The sequence below is a fragment of the Exophiala bonariae genome (assembly GCF_035927105.1).
Source record: "Exophiala bonariae strain CCFEE 5792 chromosome Unknown scaffold_3, whole genome shotgun sequence".
Lineage (NCBI taxonomy): Eukaryota > Fungi > Ascomycota > Eurotiomycetes > Chaetothyriales > Herpotrichiellaceae > Exophiala > Exophiala bonariae.
Window position 1 is genome coordinate 954278 of NW_027042478.1, and position 26563 is coordinate 980840.

The following is a 26563-nucleotide window of genomic DNA, read 5'->3' on the forward strand; positions in this document are numbered from 1 at the left end:
CTTTGGACTGAGATGAAGTGCATGTCTATCCCGAGTGATGACGATACTATTGACATTGACGATGACATCAAGACCTCGATCTTGTCAACACTACAAATGGAATAGAAATGAAGACATGTTATCCCGGATCTCCTGAACCTAAAGGCCGAACACAAAGGATTACAAGCCAAAGTGGCCGCACCTACTGAGAAGACGCTACAGAACTTGGCAGGTAAATGGAAGCTCAACGGAATCCAGTCTGATGAGTTCAGCCAGGTTCTCGCGATGCAAGGTGTAAATGCACTTTTACGCAAGGCAATCAGTGTAGCATCAGTGCAACTCAAAATCAGTCAGCCGTCCAAACAAGAAATCCACATGGAACAAACTGCCACCGCGGCGTCAATTCCTGGGACGACCGAAGAATACATCCTTGATTGGCAGTGGCGACAGAATCACGATGCTTTCTTTGGTGATATTGAAGGCCGCAGCCGGTGGATTAGCAACAAGGATGTCGGCGCCAGCGGCACAGACGGTATCTGGCTGGAAGGAGACAGTGAGGACATGCTCATCCAGGCCGTCGGCAAGAAACCAGATGATGCATGGACAGCCACTCACTTGTGGGGTTTCGAGGAGATTGACGGAGAAAGGAAGCATACACGCCGAGTCAATGTCACCAGTAAGAATGGCGAAACGGTCAATGTTCGGATGGTCTATGATTATGATGGTGATTGAAGAGCACCTGCTTGGTAAGTTTCGCTCTCAAATCATGCCGAGTAAGAGCGATGGCCTTGCACAAGGGTTTTGAAAGTAGACCTCTGCGTTTGAAGCATACGGAGACTGACAGATAACGGAGGGAAGGGAGGATATTTGCGATGACGACTTAGACTGACAATGTAGAGCCGCCCTTCCAAAGTGATATATCAAATTTCTAGATATGTCATTCGCATGGTGGGCCTTCCACAATCTATTCGGGACCTGGATATTCAGAGGGTATCCGTCGCAAGAGTCACACAGAACATGGGTAACTGCGACTGTCTGACTGCCATGAAGCAGGACCGCGGATGCATTGACGAGGTACATACCTTGGTAGGTAGGAAGGATCGAGTTTGGAAGTATACATTCGATCATTGCCTCCATGATTGTGACTTTATCACTGAGTCATCTACTTTCTCCGACTCATCCACGACTTTGTCTTGTTGTCAATTACACAATCGATTCACTTGAGCACTTCAACGCAGGGCGATCAGCAGATATGCACTTCATCAACCTTCTCCTTGCTCTCGTTGTCGAAGCCTTGTTGGTCGCGGCCATCCCTCGACTTGAAGAAGATGTACCCACGACTTCGAATGCCAGCTACGCAAATCACACAATCTATACTACTGTGTACAATTCCACCGGTACTGTTTCTGTTGCCCACACTACTCGAACAACGGAGCCTTCAGCAGAGACCACAAGTGGTGCTGTGAGCAACTCGACTTCAACCATCAGCTCTTCTCAAAGCCGCCCAACGCTTCCGTTCTCAGCAGTCGCCATTCGGTCAGGTTCTCCAATACATTTCCTCCCAATCAACGCTGCTGATTTCCGGTTTTGGCTCGGTGGTCAAACTAAATCGTACTGCCCAAAGCTCGTTCAAGATCTTGGTGACTGTCCTCCCGGAGACTTAACCGCCTTTGGTCTTTGCGGCATGGTAAGTCAAACCCTTGCGCCGCGACGCGAGTGCAAGACTAACGTTGAACTCCAAACAGGACGTGATCGTCCCTGGTGGACAGCACATATTCGCTCTGCCCAATGGTGAAATCGGTTACACAAAGCCCCATTCAGGCTTTCCACCATTGGATTCAATCGTTTGTCCCTTCCAATACACCACTGATGGAACTCCGAATTGGGAAGGAATTGGCCATTTGAGTGCCAATGCCACCAGAGCATTTGGACCTCATGGGCTACAAGCATGTCCACATAACGATGGCCGGTATCAAGTGCTTTTGGACTTCTCCAACTCCACTGGGTCAAATGTGAACCGGACCGGGTGTCTACCGTTCGTTGCACTAGCGGTTGATTACACTCAGGGAGTGGCCGCATGGGAGTATATCTGAGGACTGAGAAGCAACAATATCAGATCGCGGTTCGCTGGAGATGATCCGTGTAATAATGTTCGTAACATCCTACTGGGGCCAGCTTATGGGTGCTTGTGAGAGAATAGTGGATAAAAGGACGCTCGATGCAAATTGGACCAACAAGGCAGACACGTGTATGAAATAGCTATTCCCGGCTTCCTGTGGTGACCTGAAGCTGAATAGACCAAGAGAGTGGACACAACCTTTGAGATGAGCCTACTTCTATGTCCTGTATGTTAAGGATGGTCCATCAAAGGGTCTTCAGAAATGCAAATGAGAACTTACCAGCCCGAATTTTCCCGTGAATCATGTTCTCAGCTATGCTCGGTATTTTGAGTACGTCCCTGTGACAAAGATGTCCTGATTCCGTTCTCTAAGATCCTGGGGATATCTCAAGCAAAGAGTCTTGGTAATTACGTAGCTGTATCCATACCGAGATCCAGGCAGAGCACCATATTGTAGGTCTGCAGCAGGGTACTTCGTATGAACCGCGTTGAATACCCCTTTGATCTTAATGACGAAGGCGGGGAAACGGGCACAGTCACACGTCAACAAATGAACCCAGCTGGTCGAGCTCATAGGCTGTAGCAGAAGAATTTAAACTTCCCGTAAATGGCATAAACACCTACCGATCGTACTCCATAGGTGCTCCGTAGGAACCTAGATAACTTCGCATCTCGCCGATAAGATTTGAAGATACGGATAGAGGACGAGACCTGAAACGTCCGCGGCGGGTGGTCACTCTCACGACTTTCGAATCCTTTGGCTGATCGGACCTGGGTATCCATGGGAGGCGGGGTGGCAGTGGATGTCTCTGTCAGTGCGATCAACGTGAATGATGGCAAGCATCATTGTTATCGATGCTGCCAGCAGTGCCCAATCCTGACTCGCGACTCCCGGGTCTTCCGCATAGAAGAGACGCACCCCCAAAAAAGAGGCAAATCTGACGAGAGATTACTCCCCCACCGGTGACGAAGTGATCGAGACAGGATAAACAGCGTGGCCTGTGAGAGGAGGATCCAAGAGGGCGACATCGGGTCTGACAATTTACTCGTACACGCTGAAGGAGGACGGCCATGGAATCCTCGCTATGGGGACAGGGTGAGGTCAGTTTTCGTCAAAGACGAATGTCTATCCTGACTTAGGGGTGTGAAGAGAGATCTGGACTGTTTCAGCCGGGAGCGTTGGCGAGGCTAGTTACCACTGTGACGAGCGAAGAGATCCGAGCCCTGGCTCGCTACGGGTTCCGGGTATTCATCACTGCTGAAGAACATGTCAATCTCAAATGCTGTGGTTGGACTATGCATGCAGTTGCTCCCGAAACTTATACTACTGCAGACTGCAATGCAATGCAATGCAGTTGAAGTTTCGGAGAATTTGTGGAAGGCGTGTGCGTCTACATCTTGAAGAAGTCTGGGGGTGATGGTAGTGGCAGATCTTTGTTGGACCATTTGGGAAAATGCCTGCTTGGTCCCAGGTCCCAACTCCCAAGACAGGGAGAGACCCGTTGGAATTGATGCCATCTGCTTGATTTTCCATGCCTTGGTCGAAAATAGAATCATTTCCGTGTTCTAGCCTTTAGACTCAGGAGTTGAGCTCTCTGGGAGATTTGAAGTCGAGGGAGCCAAAAGACAATCAACGACATTGTCTTGGCAAGCAGTCCGCCGGCTGGCGGGATATTGCACTTTCTGGGCCCTGGCATCTCCTGGCCGGGGTCCTTGCAAGTCCGGCAAGGTTTATGTCAAGCGGGACCACCAGTGGGCAACAGAGGCCTTCTGGGTCCTTCGTTAGGCCCGCCCGTTGCCTATCACGCCTAGTGGCATGATCTCGCTCCAGGGGACCCAGGGCGCTAACTTAGGCTACCGGGGCCTCGATGGGAGGCAATACGGATCCCTGGTGCCCATTTTCCAGATCCCAATTTCCAGCTCCAATCACACTTCCCAACGTCCCTTTTCCACCTTCACACGTTCTCAATTCAAACTTCATCATCACCCGAAATCGAGCCTCGCTTAGCCAGCGACCATGTTCCTCATACGAGGTATTGTTGTGATGCTAACCTCATCTCCAGCTGGTCAGACAAGCCACCACTGGCAACCCTACCTAGCCTGGCCCACCCACAAGATAGAGAATTACCCTTTCATCGAAGGTCAGCTCCAGACTGAAACCTCATGCTGACTACCACTCGTTGATCTCTATGAAACTTCGCCCTCCAGTCGGTCGCGATGCACACGACCGCTGTTGCTGTTGTTCTTACAGCGCCGTGACATCCTGCCTTTCCGGCTCTTGCCCGTTCGCTGATCCTTCTTACTCTGCTTCACTTTTTGCTCCCGGGCCCTTACAGTGACTTTCATGAGATTCGTGTTACTCGACTATTCACTTCTTATCCGGTGCTCTCTGTGTGACACTGCAACATCCTCACTTTTCTTCCGAGCTGGATCATTGTGATCAAGACACTTGAACCGAATCATCCCCAGAGCACCTCCCAATCCGAACCAACATTGTCCGTCGCGCCGCACCGCCCTACGGGCTGGAAAGACCAGCTTTGAGATTCAGACTCAAACCACAACTGCGATGGCTGCTACTGGCAAGAGGGTGCCATTGTCTATCGGCACTGGGGTAAGTTTAATCCTCGTTCAGAACTCCACTACAACACATCTAACCCCCAGCCAGTCGAAGACTCATAAAAAGTATCTCGGAGAACCGGACGACCTTCACTACGTCCCCGATTCGCCATGGATCGAGCGCCAGTTTTTCTCAGACGAGGACGAGGCGGAGCTGAAATATTCGTGTACATTGGTCCTCGCCCATGTCCCACATTCGGATGATATGTCGGACGATCCTCTCAAATATATCGCAGCTCAAATCCAGGAAGGCAAGGCCGCACAACAGGCTCTGAAGCAGTCGGAGCGGACATCTGCACCGGCACAAAGAATCGATGCCTCCAATACCGAGAGTGTCACGCAACATTTCCTTCATCTAAATCCAGATACCGCTACTCCCTCCCTGTCCTCACACAGGGACACAGTCTCAACCCAAGACTATTCAACCCCTCTTACAAGCGCTGGATATACGCCAGCAGACTCTGCACGCCGATTCTCAGACGCCGCCCGCAAGTCCTATAATAGTTCTCAGAAACCTGGAAACGTCCACCGCAACGACCCTCAGTTACGGAGCAAGAGCAGGAAAACTTCCAACTCGGGCCTACACAGATCATTTGACACCACGAATCCATCTTTAGAGACAGAGGCCATCAAGCGAACTCTTCGTCTGGTCACCGACGGCTATTCAAGACCTCAAAGTGGTAGCAGTCTGAGATCCATGGACAACGTCAATTCACTTCGGTTCTCAGCGCCAGATCTGAACAAATCCCTTCCTCCACCGCCGGCAGATCCGATTGATAATTCGGAAGATCCAAAACAACTTCACATAAGCCGACTGATGAAGACCATTCGCAAGAAAAAGAGTACAACTGCTCTCGACAAGGGCAGAAGTCTTTCAACATCTAACGCTCCACCACCTTTACCGGTGACGACGAAAGCCCGCCAAGTACAACCATCCAAGGCGGAAGCGCCAAGGACTCCATATCCCCCAGCTCGCGACGAAGAACAGACCAAGAAACGATTCCACTTGCGGTTATTCACGAGAAGGAATCATCGACCTGTCGATGTCCTTGTTACATAGGATGATTGGCCTGTCGGTTTCGTTTCGAGCAACATATTTTCTTCATTGCTGTTGTGTCAGTTTCACGCACATATATTTCTCTTCATTTGCGCCTTTTTCTCTACCACGAAACAGCATGAGCGTCGGCGTCAGAGCACGATTTTATTCTCTTGGGAGCAACAAAAAGCGAGCTTCGACAACACCATGTTGTTTTTTGTCATGTTTTATTAACAGCCATCATCGACCTACCACTCAGAGTTTAATGACTTAAGATCAGCCCCGATTTGTTGTAATGCAAAACACACTTTACTTCTTGGGCGAATATGTCTTACCATCCGCCAAGGCCAGCATCGTTCCCGTTCAAGGCATCTTCTTTACGAAGCATATTGGGAGACCGCATATATTGGCTTCATTTATCCCCCTTTTCCCAATACAGGGGGCACGAGTTGAACGAAGGGATCAGAACAGGGATTGAATGGACGTGAATTGATTGATTGATTGATTGATTGATCGAATTGAGTTGAACGACGCTACATGTCATGTAGCCAGATGTTTTCCCTGCACCACAGAGCAGGATGGTTTTCTACTTTTGGAGTGAGGGTGAGATACAAAGACAGAGGAGGGCTGCGCAAGCAGGATCCAGGAGAGCCCATCCCCGGTGATACTAGGCCTCAATTTACGCCTTTCAAGTACAGAAAGATCGGCCAGATAGATCCCGAGGGGCAAGAAATAACATCTATGATTTCACCGTCTCGAAACTTCTTCTCCTTGTTTGTCAGTGATTGATCAGTATGTGCTTTTCGTGATTAAGAGGGTTCAAGTGTATATATCACTTTCACAACTTCTCATCATGTATTCGTCGTTGACATTCCCGTCCTTCACGACAGAGCTATCTAGTTCTCGGTGGACAGTAAACGCCTACCACTGTGCTGTGCTATGCTCCAGTTAGGTGGGTGGGTATCTGTGCCTGTGGCTCGGTACCAATCTCCACCCCTGCCCCACGCCTGACATGGTCTATGTCTACAAGCCCGATCCCTCTATGACCCGATTCCGCATCGACCGCGGCCGAAGGATATGTAACCGTTAATTGCAATTGCTTAAAATGAAACGCTGCATTCCCGCGACTGAAAGCGGGGAGAAAAGGTTGACCAGAGGAGTCCGGACTGATCTTGGTGAGCCTTGTTGTTGTGTCAGTCATTCGAGCAGGAGTAGCGGTCTTTCTCAACCATTTCGACGTAGATATTGAAATAGTTGAAAAGTCCGAAAGGGGGTCATATCCTGTTTGCCTGCTCCGAGCGCCGATAATAGCGAGTATATTCGTGCACCTCCTCGCTCGCGAAAGTTTCCCTAGTGCTTAGACTTGGAAAGGACCCTCAGTGACACTGCAAGTCTCCCACGCAGCGATCATCATTGATTCTAGTCTGGAGACAGAACATTTGCTTTCGTCATTCAGGTGAGCATAGCGCGACCAGGACCGGATCCAGCTAGCCCAGCAAGCCCGCCAAATCGACCATCACCTTCATCCAAGCCGCCGAAGCCACCTGTTCCGCCTCCGCTTTTGGAGCCCAAACTCCCTGTACCGCCACCTCCACCCAGCCCAGTGGCTCCAAGTTTGCCTACCTTGGAGTTTCGGTGGGTTTCCACTGTAGCGAACTTACGCCCAAGCTCACTCAAGGATTGAATGTCCTGGCCGAGTAAAGAGAGCACGCTGGCTAATGCGACATCGTTAGATTGAGCTTGTGTGGCGGCGGAGAGTGATTTCATAGCAGATGAAGATTCCACAGGCGTTAAGAGTGAGAGGCGGGTCACGAGAGCCTGAATATTGCGCAGGTGAGGAAGATGTGAAGGGTCAGGTGCCTCGGAGGATGCCTGATCCGATAGATAGGATGGGGGAAGGGATTGAATGAATTGTCGGAGGAGAGAGATACGTGTCTGAAGCATCTTGACCGAGTTGAGCCGCGTGGTTATGCTAGCAATCTGATCTTCTTCCTCCGGTATCAGTGGATTGGCTTCAGAAGCACCGTTGGTCGAGTTCTGACCAGTCTCAGATGTTGCGACTGCAGCAGCTGATGGCGTGTCTGCGCGCTTCTTGCCTTTCTTATCCGTCACAGGCTCTGGAGGTGGAGGTGGAGCGGTGATGTCTGATGTGGTCTCTACTACAGCTGTGGCATTTCCTGCGCCTTTGGCGACATAGTCAATTGCGATCATCTCAGTCTCGTCGGTTTCGATTGTGTAAGGCAGTGGGCGGAACTTGATGTCTGATGAGCTTGACTCGTCGCCGTCAACCTGCATTGAGCCCTCATCCTTCTGATGTTCAACTTCATCCACACTTTCGTATAGTGACACAGGGAGACGGGCATTAGTTGTATCAGCTTGAACAATAGCTTCCGGATGCAGGGCTAATAACACGGCGCTCTCATTATAGAAGGTGATTGCTTGTCGTTGTAGAGGGACTATTGCCGCTGACGGGCCAGACTCTGGGAACAGAGTGTACCATCCCACAAATTCCAGTGCAGGTGCTTTATGAACGTCTCGGTCTATATCAACGTTAATTGGGGAGTCGACTGAAAACTGAAGATTGACCATTTACACTTCTGCACCCGGTCCTCCATCCAAGCAACATCGAAAAGCCATTGACCCTCGGAGTTCTGGACTAGGTCTGTGGCGAAAGCGTATTCTGCTGTAATCTCTCGACCCTTCTGTTGGCCAAGAAGTGCTCCAGCAATTGGACCCTTTTGCTTCCTTACTGAATGTCTGGTGAAATGGTCGGAGACTGTGAGGAGGACGAGAGGATGGAGGGAGACGGTGAGACCAGCGTCAGATGGCTTCGTCGAGAGCAGGGGATTCAGTTGAGGGTCGGCCATTTTGGAAAAGTGAGGGAATCAGTGATAGAGTGAGAACCACGAGGTGCTACACTTGAGATGGTGATGTTTCCCTTGAGGGATATGGAATCTATCTAAGTTCAATTCGCAGGCAGTGAGGGCAGCCAACGTGAGTGACCAGGCTGAACAAATTCTTGGCAGTCGTGAGAATGAGGGGAAGGCGCGGAGTGGGGAAGGGACAAGGCTGCCATTTCACGCGCAACACCACCACGCCTAGAAGATAAATCCCTAGGGACACAGAAATGCTATCGACAGTCTACCCTTTTGAGAACCATGAGATGAATAGCTCGGTAGTGAGGTCACAGTAATGGTTGGGTGATGTTTTCAGCTCAGTCAATCCTAGCATCCCTCATCTAAATTCATATCACCATGGACACCTATGTGGAAGACCAAGATGCCCTATTCACTGAGCTCTTTTCTCATCTCGAAAAAGTCAAAACAGAAGGCGTGACTCTTGATGAAGATGTATTGAAACGTGCAGAAAGGTCAATCGACACTTCAACACCCAGATCAACCTTGTGGCAGCTACTCAGCACGGGTGAAGCCCTACTCCAGGTGCTACAACAGGACCCTCGCTCTTTGACTCGGCTTCTGCAACGGGACATCTCCCTCATTCCCTTCGACGAATTGAAGCAGTCTATCTCGGCTGAGAAGCTCGAAGAAGGTTTACAAGCACCTTCGGTTGCTGTTCAGCTGTTGTGCATAGCGTACTTACAGAAGGCTGCGGATACCCCGAGCGGAGCCTCGTTCGTTGCGGCAAGCTCAGACCTCGTTCAGACATTACTCACTCTGTGGTTGACCTCCGAAAACACCGAGGTTGCAGAAAGAGCCCTGGAAGCAATCGAGGCACTACTTGCCGTCGACAGCACGAATAGTGTTACAGTCTTGTCTGCTGGAGAACGTCTAGGAGAAGCACAAGGGCAAGGGCTTCTCTGGCGGAGGATATTTCACGATGCAAAAGTCTATGCCATTCTTTTTGAGTGGACTTCACTTTCAACCACTCAACGAGACATCAACACGAAGAAGGGTCTGCATCTGGTTACCATCTCCCAGGGAAGACTATTCGATTTCATTGCTAGAATCGCTTCACTTGGCTGGGCCACCGTCACGACCTCAAGCTTGCCCGATATTGAGTCCAAATACACCAGAGGCCAGGGGGACGACCAACCATATGGAGGTTTGCTACGTTATGCAGCATCTTATATGATTGATTCCAGTGACATCCTTATGGAGGTATTGCGGCAAGATTTTTTCGTCCAACTTCTTGGGATTGTGGAGGACAACAACAGTCAGGGCATCTCTCCTCGACTCCTTGAAGCAATTCAACACGATGCGGGTGTTGAGACCATCAAGGGGCCAGGAGACTCCGGGTTGCACCTCTAAAATGGAGCTGCTGAAGCTTGATGAATTAGATGAAGCTTTTGCGGTAGCATAGTCCACAGCAAAAATATTGTGTACAATGCCCAAAAGATCTTGGGAACTCTTAGGAAGAGTTGGTTGGGTGTGTAGAAGCCTGTCTAGACCGGATCTCACATTCTTCATCATTCTTTTCCAGGACTCCTAGAACAGTAGTCCTGTATTCAACGTTCTTCCGAGTTTCCGGCTGTGACAAGTTTAAGGGCATTTAAGTAGCCACCTAGGTAGCTTTGGTGGACAAGTGATCGTCTTCTGTGATGCCTGACGATCAGCTCGGCTCACCTTCCTCTAAAGTCCACGTACTGAAATCCATGGGCACCATGTCCAGTACTCCAAGTGGTATAAGAATCTCCAAGAACTCCGAGTCTACCAGACAGATTGAATCGATAATCGTTTCTGAGTTCGACATCTCACCAGCCATGAACGAGCAGTAACTCGGAGTTGTTGTCGCATGAACTACGTTTCCTCCTCCTCCCCCATTGCATAACGGGCTCGAGAAAGTTCGCATCGTCGTTGTATTGTCTCGCCGAACCTTCGTCCTCATCCTCCACCCCGGACCTTAAAAATGTGCTCCATATCACTGTTTCGTTCAGCTTTCGCTCAGTGTCGCGGTACTGCAGGCCATGCTCGGCAGTTCCAGACATCAAGAATACGTGCTGCCAAACCAAGAAAACCACAAATTCCAACAACCCCTGCACGGACAGCGCCTACAGACAGAACATCCCGTATCAGGCCTAGAGATGTCAATTCCACTCTACCATCAGCCTATGAACAACTCGAGAACGACCAGTTGAAGAAGCGCTGGTTTGCCACACATCTCTACAACAAAGGTCAAACAAATATTTACAAAGCTCCTTCACACGTAGGCCTTTATGGGGCCTCTTATATCATCGCTGGAAGCTGTCTCCTCAGTGCTTGTGGCCTTGCCTTTCTCAACTACGATGCATACGATCCTAACAGCGAGCTTCATTGGTTTGTCAGTGTCGCGTGGCGACTGGGGATCATCACTTCCACCATCATTGGTGGTTACGCCTTCATCAGGCCGCTGAATATGGTTCGCTCCATAGACCTCGTTAAGACACATGATACTGTGAAGCTCCTCGTCTTGGTACGAAGACCTGTAGCATTCATGCGGCCCAGACCCCACATCGTTGATCCCTTTAATCTCAAAGTAAAACAAACTCTCGTGCGGCCTATGGAACAGATTTCTTCCTCCCAGTCATCCAATCCTGTTTCCTTCATCACCCAATCAATCAGTCACGCGATATACTATCCCTTCTTCTGGGTGCGGAAGTTAATGACTTCGGAGGGTATAATGAAGGTCAGCCTTGTTGAGGGAAATAAAACGACAAAATGTTCTCTGGATGTTGATGGCGAATGGTCTAATGAGGGTCAAGACTTTGTACAACTCACCGAAATTGACCTTGCATAAACGATAAGAGGTGGTTGGAATGATAGATGGTCTTCAAGTCGGAGCAATAACTCTCGTCTCCAGACTTATCAACATCCTGGCTATCGGAGGCGACACTCATGCTATGAGAACCGCAGGTTATTGCGGCTCTGCAGCTTTGCACCATTTCAAGTGTCATGTCACACTTAATCCGTCTACGCACGTTGTGCATTATACCAATTCGAGCAGGCACGAACCATTTGATTCTAACGGCTTCAACACATCGTGGAAAGGCAGCTCTCTCCACCCAAACTATCTTCGCTATCCCACTGCAGGATGAATTCTGACAGCCATTCCGATCTAGACTTGCATAGAATGTTCGTGGCAGAGCTATGTATAACATTATTACACAATGAAGCATTTTCTTCGTTGTCGGGAATTTGGAGCTTACAAGGGTTGCTGATCAGTCCTTTCAGTCTGCTCCAATATTGCTCGCGAATGTGTGGAATCTCAAACACTCCATAGTGATTTTGTTCGTTGCAATTCCCTCCTCTGCCTTCTCCTCTACGCGCACAATGACAAGATTACGAGCATGGGAGCTGACGTAGGACCCTGCAGACGATATACTGGAGAAAACTGTTAATGGCGCTGAACAACTCTCACATCACTGGCTGGCGTATGACTGCTGAGTCGAGACATAGACACCAGCGGTTGTAGAACAGAGTCGGTCTCTGTTCCCTGCCCCCGTGAGACAAGCGCGCGAATGCAAGGCTGGGAACCCTGGAAATAGCTCAAGGCTGAGATTATTTCGAAATTGACGTCATTCTCTGTCAGCATACTAAATCGCTCAACTCCAATGGAAAATCTTTTGTACAACCACTTTTCAGCAACTCCGAACTTCCGGCAAGCCTGGCGACCAAGCTTCTCGTATTGGAAAGAATTGTTGCTTAACTTTTCTCTGCGAGCTTATTCATAGTCTCAAGACCTCTTCCGACTGAGACATTTTTGCATACATTTTCGCGTCGCGATGACGCAAGTGTGACTACATTCAGATTATGTATGAAAAATAAGTATATGTAAACACGTCGCACAGCAGACCAGAACATACTTGGCCTCTACATCTTCCATGCTCATCACACCTAGACCTGATCAATAGCAGTCTGATCACTCAAAGCTCTACTACAACCGGCACAAGCATATAGCAAAGAATAAACAACCCATAAACTCTCCCAGCAACACCACAACAACCTCAACTTCCCCTTATCATCAAATCACTACTCAAGCACTCCTCCGAAACTCTCTTCAGCAAACATGCAATTCAAGAAATACATCCCAGACTTCCTCCTCCCTACCGACGAGCCACAAGCGCCCGTCCGGATCTACGACGTGCCTCTGCGTCGGGGACTCTTCCAGAAGGCTCAACCCGGTAACGAAGAGACCATCACAGCCAGCCGTAATAACTCCGTCGTCGACCAGTTGTCGGCCGCTCAGCCGGAACAGCGCCGCTCTAGTTGGCATCCCGGTATGGCTTTTGGTCACTGAATAGTTTATCCATGCCGGAGATGCGTGGTGATGTGGAGCTGTAACAACATTTCCTTGTTTTACCAGGGTGAATCATTAGCGTGGGTGGGAAGTTGTATTGTTGAGTCTTGTTTCCTGTTATGGGGAATATGGATGGGTCAGTTATTTTTATTGTATTATAGGAAGATACCCTGGAACGCGAAGCAGTTTTTCTATCCTTGTTCGCATAACTGCTGAATGAAGATTCAAAGTCAATCACAATCGCCGCATTCACGTCTTTTGATCTGTAACTTAGATGTCGCCAGGATGTGGGTTGATTCCTAAGAAGATCGCACGAGTCATCGTGAGCACGGCACGAACATGGCTTTAGAATTCCTTCTTAGGCGCATCACCAGTCCCATCGCCGTACTTCCTAACCGTCTCTTTCGCGGCATCTTTATCGCCAATGAATGCTTCGACTTCCTTGCTGTCCATCCACTTCGCCACGTTATCTGCCTGCCACTTCTTGAAGCTGAAACCAATTCCTTCATCTATATTCGACTTTAGTAGGATAAATGTGCACAAATCTGGGTTCATAGAGGTCTGAGAAGACCAAAACTCACGTGAATAATCCTTATCATTCGCCTGGTCCTTATGATACTTGATACGAATGAAATCCTCGTTCTCACCCACACTATCCGGGTCCAGGCTCAGACTAACCAAGGCGTTGATAGTGGCGGTCTTGGGGATCAGCTTGAACGTCCAGCTTTGCTCGTTCTTGAACTGGATCAGGTCGCGGTCGTTCTTGATGATCTCGTAGCCTTCGTTCTTGGAATCGTTGAACAGCTTCGGTAGTGCGAACCACTGGCCCGCCATCTTGTACCGGTCGTTCGCATACACGAACTGGTCGTCGTATACACAGTCAGGTGTGTACCGCTTGACGCGCTCGACGGTCGGTTTGCATGAATACAGTGCAATGATGTCATCGACGAGGGCTTGTCGCGCCGGGTTGAGCTTGAGAGATTTGGATGGATCAGGTTTGTAGTCTTCGCTTGTCGCTGTCTGGCGGACTTCGAAGGCTTCTCCCGGTGTTGCGCCGGTATTTTTGGGGAAGTTCGTCGTTGCGTCGACCTTTGTGCCGGACGGGTTGGACATCTTGTGTGCCTCAAGCTTGTCGGCTGTGCTGAAGGGCGACTGAGATCCAAGGGATTTTGTGGTCGAAAATGTGAGACCTTGCTGCTTGGGCTTGATGGAATCAAATTGAATGGCTCGGTGCACGAGACTAGTGCTCTTCGATTGGAGGTAGCCTAGTATTCTAGTGGATTTGTGCATGGAAGAAGAGTCTTGTGACAAGGGACTCTGCAGAAATTTGGATAAATCTCTGTAGATGGCGAGAGTGCTTCAATTGCTAGTTCACGAATATATATCGCCCAAATACCTATATCTCTCGAAACGTGATTTATATCTCCATTCCAACCGCCGTTTCGGAGATCGGATTGGTAGAACAAGGCATATATTCCTCTGATGACGAGTATGAGTGACGCATCATTGCCTGATACTCACACACTCATACAACCATTGTGGAAGCGATCCTACCTATGTTTCCCCATGGCTCGTGGAGCGAGTGAGAGGCGTCTTGAACTAGTATTAACGTCATGACTCAATGGAGCGGAATTTTGCACCGGACAAGGAGATGTCAATAATGTGCCGATTACTGGTTGCCGAAGCATCGTCCGGCATCCCACGATTAACAGATGCTGGCAATGTCGAATATTAATTGATAAATATCTTACTGGTTTTGGGACAGGAATAGCACATGGACTTCGACAATTTGGTATAAGGGTCATGAAGGAATTGGTGAGGATCGAGGTGGACGATATTTTACGTCGGATCAAAGAATCAAGATGGACAATGATTCTACGTCGGATCAGAGACACACTGCCGTTTCACTACGAATGCGAGAAGACGGCGTCCCACTACCCAGAACCCGAGCATCCCAACCTACAGTATCAACTACGATTGTTACCCTACTGATAGACTCTCCCGAGAACATGGCTTCATTATTGCCCAAGTGTGATCATTAGGGCCATAGCTCTCAGGTGTTTGAACGAATCGAAATGTTCTACTCACCCTTGATTCTTTCGGGGTTTGCAGGCAGGTCTCAGTCCAAGCGGGTTTTTGACAATCCACATCCCATGTGAGCAACCATGTCGGGCCGAGTAAGCAAATATCCAACCAGACATCAGAGACATATCCCTGAGCTGTTGAAATCCTCCCCGCGTTGTCTTGTGCTTTGATGGGTCGTTAGTGCTACTTCGATGGCTATAGGACAAGGTATAAACATGCGAGCTTACTAGAGGGCGGACCATATCCGCTAAGTAGTCAAGAATCCTCAGTTCTCAAGCATTGCATGTATTCTTTCAGGTGTCATTACGCTCAGAAACCGAAACCATGCCGTCAAAATCAGCTCCTATCAGGAAAGTCATTGTTATGGGCGGAACTGGCTTGACAGGAGCCGCCGTCGTCCGGGCTCTGGTACGAGCAGGCTTCGAGGTATCGATCCTCAGTCGCGACAGTTCTACAGCTGCAGAACGAGCCAAATTACTTTCAGGATTCGTCCTGCCTCAGCCTGATATTGCTCGACTAACCAATGATCACTACGGGGCACAACTCATCAAGACAGACTACTCTCATGAGTCTCTCGTGGCTGCAATGCAAGAACAGGACGCCGTAATTTCCTGCATTCAGCATTATCACCTGGACAAGCAATATTCAGTGATAGATGCTGCTATCGAAGCCGGTGTGCGGCGTTTCATCCCTTCTGAATATGGATGCGACACCTCCGAGGAGGACATTGTGAAAATTGTTCCACAAACAGCAATCAAACGAGAGGTTATCAAATATCTCAAATCCAAGGAGGACACAGGTCTCTCCTGGACAGGAGTGGTTGTTGGAGGGTATATTGATTCCATGTATGATATTCCAGGAGTGTTTGGCGTCGATCTGCCTGCGAAGACTTTAACAGTCTATGATGGGGGCGAAGAAGCCTTCGAAGTCACATCCATGGAGCAAATCAGCCGAGCAATCTCTGCCGTTCTATCCGACAAGCACTTGGATGAAACGATCAACAAGTATATCCATATCAACAGCTCGACCGTAACTCAAAATCAAATCTTCAAGATTCTGCAAGATGCGACCAGCAATGTTTTCGACATTAAGCATGGGAGCAAAAGGGTCCTTCATGATACTGCCCGAGAAAAATGGCAATCTGACCCTGGGAGAGGTCCCACATATCAGATGGCTATGATAGAGGCCATTATGGTAATGATGATGAATTATGGCGGGTTTTGTGCATTCTCTAAGAAGAAGGAATTATGGAATTCAAGACTTGGTTTGCCTGATGAGAACATTGAACAAATTCTTTGTGACGTGCTCAAGTCTAGAGGTCTCCTGGCGGACAAATAAGAATTTGTTCAAGAACGGGTACAAAGATCCAGTAGACCTGGATAGCAAGCCATTACATGGCAACATGGCAAATGAAATTGGACTCGCACCCTGCAACGCTATTAATTCCATTATCGTCTCCCACTCTCCCGCACAGCATCCGATCCATATGCCCAGCATTGCTTTGTAGTCTGTAATGTAATCTGTCCTCCAATCGCAACAGCCGCGAAAGTCGGCCTCGAACGTCCAATCGGAATTGAGTTTTGCACAATCAGTGAACAGCGATCGCTTCCATGGGCCTCAATTGAGGGTGTATATCAGGTTGCCAGCTTGCTGCTTCTATCTCATGTTGCGGAAACGGACGATCTGATTACAAGGTTTAGTAGTGTAGGGCATGGAGCTATTCCTAGATTTCCAAAAGAAAAATGACACAACGGAGGCTCTCACCCTGTTCTTTGGTGGTAAAAACATCAAAAATGGGGACTATATACCTCGATCAGGTGCGTACGGCATATTATGTCCGGTCCATCAGACGGCTCACATATCAGCACATTAATAGATGCTGCCTCTGCTCCCAAAATCTCGTATGCAGCGAGATCGCCAACCGCCAAATATATTGTGATCTGCCTCGACTTTGATGCTCCATTTCCCTGCCTACCGTTTCTTTCGCCGATACTGCATTGGATTCAGTCCGATCTCCAGGCGCCAGGGTTGTCAGATACATTGACTACAACGACCCCCTTTATCTCAAACTACGTCGGACCGGAGCCCCCATCAGCCAGTTCCGCACATCGATATGTCTTCTTCCTGTATAAGCAGCCAGCCAACTTCAACTACAAAGATTACTCTCCTCCACCTAGACAAGAAATGGGGATCTGGGCGCGGGTGCGGTGGAATTTGACCACTTGGGAGAGGAAGGCGAAGCTGGATTACCCGGTCGCAGTGGGTCATTTTACGAGTAATTGATCAGTAGCATAAGTGCTTACATTGACATAATAGTCATACACAAAGTCTCTTACACTCACGCAAATGTGAATTTTAGTTGAAAGAATAGCTCTCAGATCAGGACTCCGACGAATGAATCCGAATATCCCATAAATATCTACCAGAAATGGTTCAAGCTGCGACCTCCGTCGACAGGAACGACCATCCCGGTCAACCAGTTCGCTCCCGATGACAAAAGCCACATGACAGCGTTTGCAACATCGTCCGTTCTCCCTTTCCTCGGCAGTGGAACACCACCAGGTAGTTCGGTCTCAGCTTTGGTGATCATAACCTCACTGGCAGCGACGCAATTGACCCGAATATTGTCTTGCGCGAAGTCACACGCATCAGTTTTAGACATTCCGACTATCGCATTGGCGATAGCTGCCACGATAGGGCAATTTGACAAGGTCGGTATCGGCCCATAGTCCACCACGTTGACGATGCTTCCTCGACAGCCTGTAGCGTCTAGCACGTCTTGTTTGAGCATTTGCCGGAGCAGGGCCCGTTCGATAAGGAACAGCTGGTCACACAAGAGTCAGCTAGAAGGTATCCATGGCAGGTCTTTGTCTATCACGAACTCCTCTCTGGTATATAGCAAAGTTCCGATCGTACTGGGTGATATCCAGTGCTGTGGGCTTGAGATCCTGGCAAGTTCTAGCCTGCGTTTGACAGACCACATTGACAGCAAAGTCAATACGAAGGAACCGTTCTCGGATTGCTGAAAATACACGGTCAACGTCATCTTCGATTGACCGGTCGAATGCCTCGACATGAACATCGGCGGAAGGGTACTGCCCAAGCACCTTGTCACGGAAGCTTTGCAACTCCCCCGGCGAGCCATCCGCAAGAATGATCTGCTCACAGCCGTGGTTAGCGCACGCCAGCGCAATGGCAAATCCCGTGGCTGTCAAAGGCAGAAGTTAGTACTGACGGCAATATGCGATGACGGACCATGGGGCAAGACCTGGTCTTGATACCTACGGGAGTTTGCACCAGTGATGAGTGCACATCCGTTCCTTAGAGACTGCATATTCCTCTACTTTGTTGTGCAAGATAAGAGATCCGTTCAAGCAGTGTACGGAGTGTCATCTGGTGGAGCTGTTAGACTGAGTTGATAAATACAATGGTTGATGCCCAGATTGAGATTCCACCCAAGACTCTACTAAACTAGAGCCGTCAACCCGAACCAATATGCCTCGGTCAACGCGAAGCACCGATAGGCCAATACTCATCGGCTGAGTACAGAACCTACTACACGAGGCTTCCTTGAGGTTGATGCGTTACAAGTCAAGATTTCGGTTCTACTTTGCCCTTCGACTATAGCAGAGCATAAAACATGTACAGGTTACACACCGTAGTCGACTCCAAGAGAATTGAGACTATCTTTCTTGGTTATATCAACAAACTCGTCTACGACTTATGAAGGTTATTAGATACATCGTAGAAGTGTGTTACCACAGTCTACGGGTAGATTGACACCAGTGATTGCCGTTGCCTTGGGACCAGCCAGGAAAAGTATGGCGTTGACGATCTCGATAGGCTGTGCGTATCGATGCATAGGCGCCATTTTGGCTCCCAACTCTATAAACTCCTTTGGCAGTACACTCTCCGATATCATTGGTGTCCAGGTCGCAGCAGGCGAGACGCAGTTGATTCGAATGGCGTCTTGTGCATGCCTCAAGGCGTCGCATCGCGTTAACGCAACGACGGCATGCTTGGAAGCGGTGTAAGCCGAGGCCGTGGGGATGATACAGTGACCGGCGATTGACGCTGTATTAACAATGACTCCGCGCTGGTTACCGAATGAGACGTCCTGTCGCATCATTTGCTCGAGCTCGTATTTCTCGCAGAGAATGACCTATTGAGGGATCAGTATTGAACCATCAGCCACCACGGCATCCTTGCACTAAGAACTATCGTGCGCAACTTACGCCCCGTTCATTCACCGCGCATATGAGATCGAAATCTTGTACAGAAATGTCGGTTGTTCTTTGAGAATTGCCACTGATTCCAGCATTGTTACACGCGACATCGATTCTGCCATAGACCTCCACACAATGCTCCATCATACCTCTTACTGACGCCTCATCGGAAACATCTCCTTCGTACAGTTCCATCTGAGGATAAAGGCCGTCGTTCTGTAGCAGACCTTTGGTGTTCTCGAGCTTAGATTTCGAGAGATCTGCTAAAAATAGTTTCTGACAGCCATGCAACGCGAATTCATAAGCCGCACATTGTCCAATTCCTGCGGAACGCCGTACGGGTCAGCCAGAACATATCCCAAACCCCCCATATGAGCTCCATGCACTTGCCGGAAGCTGCACCGGTGATCAGAACCACTGATCCCTCAAAGTCAAGTGTTTTCTGTGTGCGCAATTGCTTGCGGAGGTGTGAACTTCCAGGTTGAAGCTTTGCTGCGTCCAGAGTTGAAGTCAGAGACTCCATGCCTGTCTGAATATGCCCTAGATGGACTCGAACGCTGATTTTGCTCTAGACTTGAGACTGGAGCTGAATACTGGTCTCACGAGCCTGGTTTAGAGAGCATATACAACAGCTGTTCGATGATGACAGATCCAAATGGGTTGATCAATGAATGGCTCCTGATTCGCTATGGGAGTTTCCTTTCTCTGAGTAGGGAGTGTTATGATGCAGTGACAGAGCAGATATCATTCATTCCCCACATTCCTGAATCGTGGGGGTTTCGGGGTCGGAGAAGATTGCTCCTAGATATCCAATTGCTCCCCAGTCATCCATGGCTGAACTGTCCAATCGGTTCACGGATTCCCACAAGCCCAATCGGGGAGATAGATGCCTCAAATGCTCTGCGCTCCAAGACTCTAGCATTGTGATCGACAATGGATGTAACATGGTCAAAATAGACGTCAACGCCTCAAACATCATGCTAGAAGACAGAGAAAATATTTCCATCCTTAGAAGTTCGAATCTTCGAATCTTGCTGGCTGAGACGAAAGCACTGTTTCACTTGGCGAAAAATGTTCTCCACCTTGGTGCAGGTGTCGCTGGTGTTTGTTCCAAGCCTGGTGATATGCCAGCTCTTGTTGAACTACTTCACTCCCGGACTGGGAAAAATCCCTGGGCCGTTTCTGGCACGATTCACCGACGTATGGCGCTTTGTCGACGCGTGTCGAGGGCATCGTGAACAAACGATTTTGCGATTACACAAAAAGTACGGCCCAGTCGTGCGATTAGGTCCCAATTGCGTATCTGTGGCGGATCCGGAGGCTCTCGACTTGATCCTGGGACTGAAAAGTAATCTGGATAAGAGCGACCATGTCAAGCCCATGCAGAATCCAGTTGAGGGTGAAGTTCTTCCCATGCTCATCGCCGCGATTGATTCAAAAGTCCATGCCCAGCGGAGACGACCAATTGCTGGAGCCTTTTCCATGAGCACGCTCCTCGGTTACGAAAATATTGTGGACGAAAACATTAATAGGCTTACCCGTCGGCTGAGAGAAGAGTACGTCGAAGGTGACACTAAGCGGATATGCTCCATCGACAAGTGGATGCACTGGTTCTCCTTCGATCTCATCGGACAGGCCACTTTCAGCAAGCGATTTGGATTTCTCGATGCCGCAAAGGACATCAACAATATGATGTTCACTTTGGATATGCAATTCATATATATTGGCACCGTCGGATTCATGCCGTGGATTGACTACTTCCTCCTAAAGAACCCTTTGCTATTGGCACTGGTTAAGACCCCAAACTATCTAGTTTCATTCACGAATGAGCGAATTCGAAAGCGGGCCAGTGGGGAGGAAAAGGGTGACTTGGAAAGACCGGACTTTCTTTCAAGGTTCCTGGACGCACAGCAGCAACATCCAGACGTGGTCTCGGACTTGCAGGTGAAAGCCTACGCGAGTACCAATGTGCTTGCGGCGTCCGACACGACAGGAGCTGCTCTGTCGGCTATTCTGATGTTCGTACTACAGCAACCCACGGTGATGAGCAAGCTGCAGAAGGAACTTGACGACAACGCCCTGACATACCCACCCCGGTATAGTGAGGTAAAAAAACTGGCCTACCTCGACGCGGTCATCATGGAAGCGCTTCGTATCCATCCCACTGTTGCAGTTGAATTGGAGCGTAAAGTGGGTGCTGGCGGTCTGGTGCTCTCTACCGGGGAGGAATTACCGCCAGGTACTATTGTGGGAGTGAATGCATGGCCCGTCCATCGTAACCAGGATGTTTTTGGCAAGGATGCTGATACATTCAATCCGGAGCGCTGGCTGCGAGGGGCCGACGAACCTGAGGCGGAGTTTGGTGAGAGGCTTCGCGGCATGCAGAGGAAGTTCATCGAGTTCGGCTATGGACCACGAGCTTGTATAGGCAAGCACATTGCTTTGCTTGAATTGTACAAATCAATATCAACGCTATTTGGGCTCTTTGAGGTACGTCGCCTTCCCTCCAAATGTGAGTCTATAGCAGACAACTAATACAAACGTTCCAGTTGAGTTTGGCCGAACCAAATCGGCCCGTTAAGGTCCACGCTTTACTTTCGGCTAAGATTATCGACCTGAACATCTACATTCAGGAAAGGGATAGACCAGTCCCAGTGCTAGCTGCTGCTTAGGGCTTCGGTCTGCTATATGTCTCTTTTCACAGATGGAATTCTCGAACGCTAGGCTTCTTCAGTACTGAGAAAATGCAGGCGAAGAGACAAAGAGCCTTTCCTCTGCATCACTAGTCGTTATTCAGATCCAACAAGGTCAATTTATGATAGCCTCGAAGAATTGAGATTCGCCTAGGACCTGACATTAGTGTATGCTTTGAAAAGTATTTACACACCACTGCAAATTTTTGGTTCGAGTGTGTTGCTGGGAACGCGAGCGCTTAGCCACAACGCATTGGCAACAAGCATGATTTGGAGAGTGAAAGGTGACGAAGAGCACCTTGACAGGACATTGTGTTTAGGCCGTAGTTCATGTTCTGACTTCATGATCATATTGTATTGCAGTTATTGAGTAGTGAGCTCCTTTTCTCATTCTCGCCGTACGTGACATTTGCTGGTTGAATCCATGTCTGACTTATGAAATTATTTATCTTTTGCCGTTACTCCTTTGTACCTACAATGCCACATCAAGATCGGGTAATGACATATCGAACGCCATGTTGTTGAGGTCGAAGAGCCCAAGATCCCATGTCATACTCATTTCTTGCCCGTCTGCCCTCAGCATGGGCGTTAAAGTCAAGCATGGGTCGACTCCTCTTCTGGGCTCGGAACATGTGGTTGACGCAGCTGGTGAAAGTGGCAGTCCAGACGACGATGGACCCAAGTGCGTGCCTGGCATAAACGGAGGTGGGAGTGATGGTGCTCCTTGGCCACCGTACATCTCGCGCCAGAGCCATAGTGAGTCTTGCACGATACTGAAGAACATTCGAGTTTTGAGACTAAGGCGCGGAGGCTGTTTGCAGTCCTTGTCTAACCCTTGGTGGATACTCCACAGTTGCGCCAATGTCTTGCTAACCCGACCGGGCATGTCATTGTCTTCAACGCTGCATTGCCGGAAGATGTATATGCATGTGCTGAAAGTCTGTCGTCCTTTCTCGGTGTTGACTAGCTGGCTATAGCTTGAGTGTATAACTCTCGAGACAAGGACGGCGGCTGCAAAACACACCATGGAGGATAATAACGTGAGATACTTGAAGGAGTGGCCACTCTTCTCCCTCGATTCAATGAGGGCCACTAACTCGATCGCAGTGTCATACGCACGAATCATGCCTTCTCGACGGGATGACGACTCTTGGTCATCGAGCAGCCAGTAGCCTCGAAGCTGAAAGGCCACCAGCAGGAGGCCAATTTGGGCTTGAGCTGTTCGAGTTTAATGATTGGGACCTGCGATGAGGATGATCGTACCTACGACAGTCAAGTTCTCCGGACTGGCGCTCTATCTCCTGGAGCTCGAACTCCAGTGATTTCAATAATGAACTCCGATTAAGGTGGGATGCCGTCCCTTCCAGCCTGTCAACGTCGGCCATAGCCAAATGGATTCTGTTACAGAACATTTGCATCGAGATGGTGCGATGTAAGGATTTTGGTAGTTGGTACTGGTTTGACGGAGTTGATGCCTGCTCGATCGTACGATCTGTGTGGATATATGGTGGTTGGCCCATCATAACAGCCACGCTGAAGGAAGAGATTTGTTATCAGTATGTATGCGATCATCACGAGGGATGAGGAAATGCCACTGATTTCAGTGATATTTACCTTTCGATAGAGATATAGATGCAGCACCAGACTCGGACCGCATCACGTATCTCAGTCTGGTTGAAGAAGTGCATCTGCCGATAGAAGTGAGGCAATACCTCCGGACGGTGCAATCCGACTTGCCGAGCGGCCGACTTCAGAACGCCGCTTAGTATGTAAGTAATATCCTGACTCCATGATGAAGCCGGTAAAGGCCAGACACATAACACAGTCATGGCTTGTAAAGATGGTAGCACGTGTGGTGGTCGGGCGACCGTGGACCAAAGTAAGGTCTTCACCGCCGGCAACAAGGATTCCAGCAGAGCCAAGTCCGTTCTATCATGGCGGGCAGCCGTGATAATTATCGTCCAGAAGAGAAGAGGTGAAACCCCGTAAAGGGCGTCGGCAGAGGGTGAAGGACTGAGAATGGGCATCGATGGGTGATAGTACAAAAAATACCTTTGATCGTAGTTTTAGCAACGTCATGATTGGGCAACAAATATGTGCTTACACCTTGAAAAAATGGCGAATTCTTTCAGCACTGATCGTTACCGAATCAATTGTACGCGCGCTTTGGGCACCCGAATCTTGTAGAGAAGCACCCTCATTCAGATCTTTCGAGACTGGAAGCCCCGAACTCGTCGTGGCAAGGCGGTCCGAAGTATCTGTTGGCTGACAGGGGCTGCCTGAAGCATGACTTGTTGATATCCATGCAATGTCGGACGCGACAATTGGTAGAATTTCTGGTGCGCTTGCCAGGTTGCATCCATATATTGTTGGGTCTGGCGCTGTTGTAAATTCAAGTTGGGCAGTCTTGGGCAGCTCTCGAACTGGTTGGCTTTCTTGACTTCTTGTGGGATGCGATACCCTACACAGCAGTGTCATGACAATGCAGAAAGAGCGTAGATAGAGAGTCATACGTTCTCTTGACCGTGTTGCCGTCGGCGTTGACTATGCACGGTCGGGAGAGCTCGCAACATCGTTGACATGGCCTTTCGCCGTTGGCTGAACCCTCGCAACGAAGCTGTGCACGATAAGTCAGCTATTGCGAGGCAAGCTGACGAACTTCCCAACGAGCGAGCCTAAAGATGCACCCAAATCTCTGATGCGTACCTACTTTGGATTGTCTGCATGACTGACAGGCGGTTCGCCTTCGCTTTGCAACTCGACCGTGACTCGTTACATCTCCGAAGTTGTCTGGTGCAGATTCAACAAGATTTGAAGAGGGGCCAATGATGCCAGGGGATTTTGGACGCTTCGGAGCCAGTGTTCGGGCATACATCTTTGATTAATGGCTTCAAGATCTGCTGGCACGCGTCGCCGCGGCGGACAATATGGGGATGAAGTGGTTGACGGTTGGTTCAACTGATCTAGAGTGGCACATAGAGGTATTTAGAGGTGCACAGACGACCTCGGGAGCGGGGGAAGCAACTCCAGGAAACCCCAGATACTTAGCCCCATGCCTAGGCATGTACCCAGTAGGGTTGACCTAATTACCTAGCCTAGAGATAGTTAACTGGTTACCCAAGTTAGACAGTTGCTCAAGCCTAACTACGCGAGCCTAAGTGTTTGTCCGAGTGTAAACCGACGCGAGTCCGGTTCTTAAATGCCTACTCGTACTAATTACCTAGGTACTGTAGGTAGCACTTCCAATTCAAGTGACAATCAAGCAGTACCTCTCAGCACCGGATGTACGAGAACTTGACTAGATTTAATGATGCTGCAGCTTGACCATCAATGGAAGTTATTTTGTCTTACTGGCATAAGTCAAGTGTTATCGCAACATGTAATGGGAGCGATGGGAGAACGTATCCTACGCTTGCTTCTTCAGCTTGTGCATCTACCTACAAGCTCTGTCTTCTAGATCAATGGCCATTGTCCGTCTTGCGACACACGTCACCTTCACCATCCGATACGCATCTCTATGCGTTGCTCTGGAAGGCTTGGCTACCGGCGGAAATATCAAATGCTATGAGCTCAGAGAGACCGCAAACCTCGAAGAGTGCTCTGGGACCCTTGGCCAGGATATCTGTCGCCCGAACCTTTCCGTTGTCCTTGAGGTATTTGGCCGCGCCTAACACCGCTTCATGAACTGGAGCCAAAGCGAGAGTTGGGAACACGATCATCTTGAAACCCATCTGCTCTGCTTCCTTGGCGGTCAGATCGGGTGTCTTTCCCCCTGGCACCGCGTTCAATATCACCGGAGTTGGCGCCAAGTCATGACATATGGCTTTCATCTGCTCAATTGACGTCAAAGCCTCCATAAGAGCGACGTCTGCCCCAGCGGCAATGGCTTTCTTTAAACGACCGACAGCAGCATCATAGCCCAGACTTTCCAATGCATCTGTCCGCGCAATGAGGACAATATCGCCATGTGGCATCTGATCTCGGGCGAGCGAGGCTGCTCTGATTCTTGAGATAAACACATCCTCATCCACAAGCTCCTTATTCGCAAGATGTCCACAGCGCTTGGTTTGGACTTGGTCTTCAAGGTGCAAGGATGCCACCCCTCCCTTGATATACTCCTGTACTGTCCGTCTCACCATCAACGGACCGCCGTATCCAGTATCAGCGTCCGCGATGAGTGGAATCGATCGATTGATACCCGCTATCATGCTCGCATTGTCTGCCATCTCGTTCATCGTTGCCATTCCCAAATCTGCCATTCCTAGTCGAGACATGGATGTGCCAGCTCCAGTCATGTACAACACGTCGAAACCTGCCGCCAGTGCGAGACGAGCCGTATAACCATCATATATTCCTGGGACAACGATTATACTTTCTCCTAAAAGCATACGACGTAGATTTGCGGCCGGTGTGTCTTCCATTTTCCTTAGAATATCAGATTCTGGTAACCTGACAAGCATCACAGACGATAACGCCAGACATCACCAATCTGTTAAGAGCCATGAGGACTCAGGATACATCTAGCCTTGGTGAAGCCCGGCAAGTGTCGTATGCTACTCCCAACAAAGTATGTAAA

The 26563-nt window shown here is 49.3% G+C and overlaps 12 protein-coding genes across 12 annotated transcripts; 8 read left to right on the forward strand and 4 right to left on the reverse strand.

Moving 5' to 3' along the window:
- Positions 1 to 12: 12 nt before the first annotated feature.
- Positions 13 to 711, forward strand: LTR84_007864 (uncharacterized protein; the record flags this gene model as incomplete). Its single annotated transcript, XM_064851416.1, has 2 exons — positions 13 to 17; positions 114 to 711. 2 exons carry the CDS (start codon positions 13 to 15, stop codon positions 709 to 711), a joined length of 603 nt encoding a protein of 200 aa, XP_064710419.1.
- Positions 712 to 1231: 520 nt separating this feature from the next.
- On the forward strand, positions 1232 to 2072 carry LTR84_007865 (uncharacterized protein; the record flags this gene model as incomplete). The annotated part of the gene is made up of 2 exons (XM_064851417.1): positions 1232 to 1666; positions 1725 to 2072. The coding sequence occupies 2 exons, from the start codon at positions 1232 to 1234 to the stop codon at positions 2070 to 2072; spliced, it is 783 nt and encodes a 260-aa protein (XP_064710420.1).
- A 2592-nt stretch (positions 2073 to 4664) lies between these two features.
- LTR84_007866 (uncharacterized protein) lies at positions 4665 to 5774 on the forward strand (the record flags this gene model as incomplete). The annotated part of the gene is made up of 2 exons (XM_064851418.1): positions 4665 to 4709; positions 4764 to 5774. 2 exons carry the CDS (start codon positions 4665 to 4667, stop codon positions 5772 to 5774), a joined length of 1056 nt encoding a protein of 351 aa, XP_064710421.1.
- Positions 5775 to 7202: 1428 nt separating this feature from the next.
- LTR84_007867 (uncharacterized protein) lies at positions 7203 to 8617 on the reverse strand (the record flags this gene model as incomplete). Its single annotated transcript, XM_064851419.1, has 2 exons — positions 7203 to 8290; positions 8344 to 8617. 2 exons carry the CDS (start codon positions 8615 to 8617, stop codon positions 7203 to 7205), a joined length of 1362 nt encoding a protein of 453 aa, XP_064710422.1.
- Positions 8618 to 9004: 387 nt separating this feature from the next.
- On the forward strand, positions 9005 to 10018 carry LTR84_007868 (uncharacterized protein; the record flags this gene model as incomplete). The annotated part of the gene is made up of 1 exon (XM_064851420.1): positions 9005 to 10018. One exon carries the CDS (start codon positions 9005 to 9007, stop codon positions 10016 to 10018), a length of 1014 nt encoding a protein of 337 aa, XP_064710423.1.
- Positions 10019 to 10616: 598 nt separating this feature from the next.
- Positions 10617 to 11483, forward strand: LTR84_007869 (uncharacterized protein; the record flags this gene model as incomplete). The annotated part of the gene is made up of 1 exon (XM_064851421.1): positions 10617 to 11483. The coding sequence occupies one exon, from the start codon at positions 10617 to 10619 to the stop codon at positions 11481 to 11483; it is 867 nt and encodes a 288-aa protein (XP_064710424.1).
- A 1269-nt stretch (positions 11484 to 12752) lies between these two features.
- On the forward strand, positions 12753 to 12983 carry LTR84_007870 (uncharacterized protein; the record flags this gene model as incomplete). Its single annotated transcript, XM_064851422.1, has 1 exon — positions 12753 to 12983. One exon carries the CDS (start codon positions 12753 to 12755, stop codon positions 12981 to 12983), a length of 231 nt encoding a protein of 76 aa, XP_064710425.1.
- A 345-nt stretch (positions 12984 to 13328) lies between these two features.
- On the reverse strand, positions 13329 to 14273 carry LTR84_007871 (uncharacterized protein; the record flags this gene model as incomplete). The annotated part of the gene is made up of 1 exon (XM_064851423.1): positions 13329 to 14273. One exon carries the CDS (start codon positions 14271 to 14273, stop codon positions 13329 to 13331), a length of 945 nt encoding a protein of 314 aa, XP_064710426.1.
- A 1119-nt stretch (positions 14274 to 15392) lies between these two features.
- Positions 15393 to 16406, forward strand: LTR84_007872 (uncharacterized protein; the record flags this gene model as incomplete). The annotated part of the gene is made up of 1 exon (XM_064851424.1): positions 15393 to 16406. The coding sequence occupies one exon, from the start codon at positions 15393 to 15395 to the stop codon at positions 16404 to 16406; it is 1014 nt and encodes a 337-aa protein (XP_064710427.1).
- A 1081-nt stretch (positions 16407 to 17487) lies between these two features.
- LTR84_007873 (uncharacterized protein) lies at positions 17488 to 19817 on the reverse strand (the record flags this gene model as incomplete). The annotated part of the gene is made up of 5 exons (XM_064851425.1): positions 17488 to 17892; positions 17951 to 18276; positions 18810 to 19230; positions 19304 to 19557; positions 19634 to 19817. 5 exons carry the CDS (start codon positions 19815 to 19817, stop codon positions 17488 to 17490), a joined length of 1590 nt encoding a protein of 529 aa, XP_064710428.1.
- Positions 19818 to 20365: 548 nt separating this feature from the next.
- LTR84_007874 (uncharacterized protein) lies at positions 20366 to 21966 on the forward strand (the record flags this gene model as incomplete). The annotated part of the gene is made up of 2 exons (XM_064851426.1): positions 20366 to 21784; positions 21844 to 21966. The coding sequence occupies 2 exons, from the start codon at positions 20366 to 20368 to the stop codon at positions 21964 to 21966; spliced, it is 1542 nt and encodes a 513-aa protein (XP_064710429.1).
- Positions 21967 to 25502: 3536 nt separating this feature from the next.
- Positions 25503 to 26408, reverse strand: LTR84_007875 (uncharacterized protein; the record flags this gene model as incomplete). The annotated part of the gene is made up of 1 exon (XM_064851427.1): positions 25503 to 26408. One exon carries the CDS (start codon positions 26406 to 26408, stop codon positions 25503 to 25505), a length of 906 nt encoding a protein of 301 aa, XP_064710430.1.
- Between the last annotated feature and the right edge of the window lie 155 nt (positions 26409 to 26563).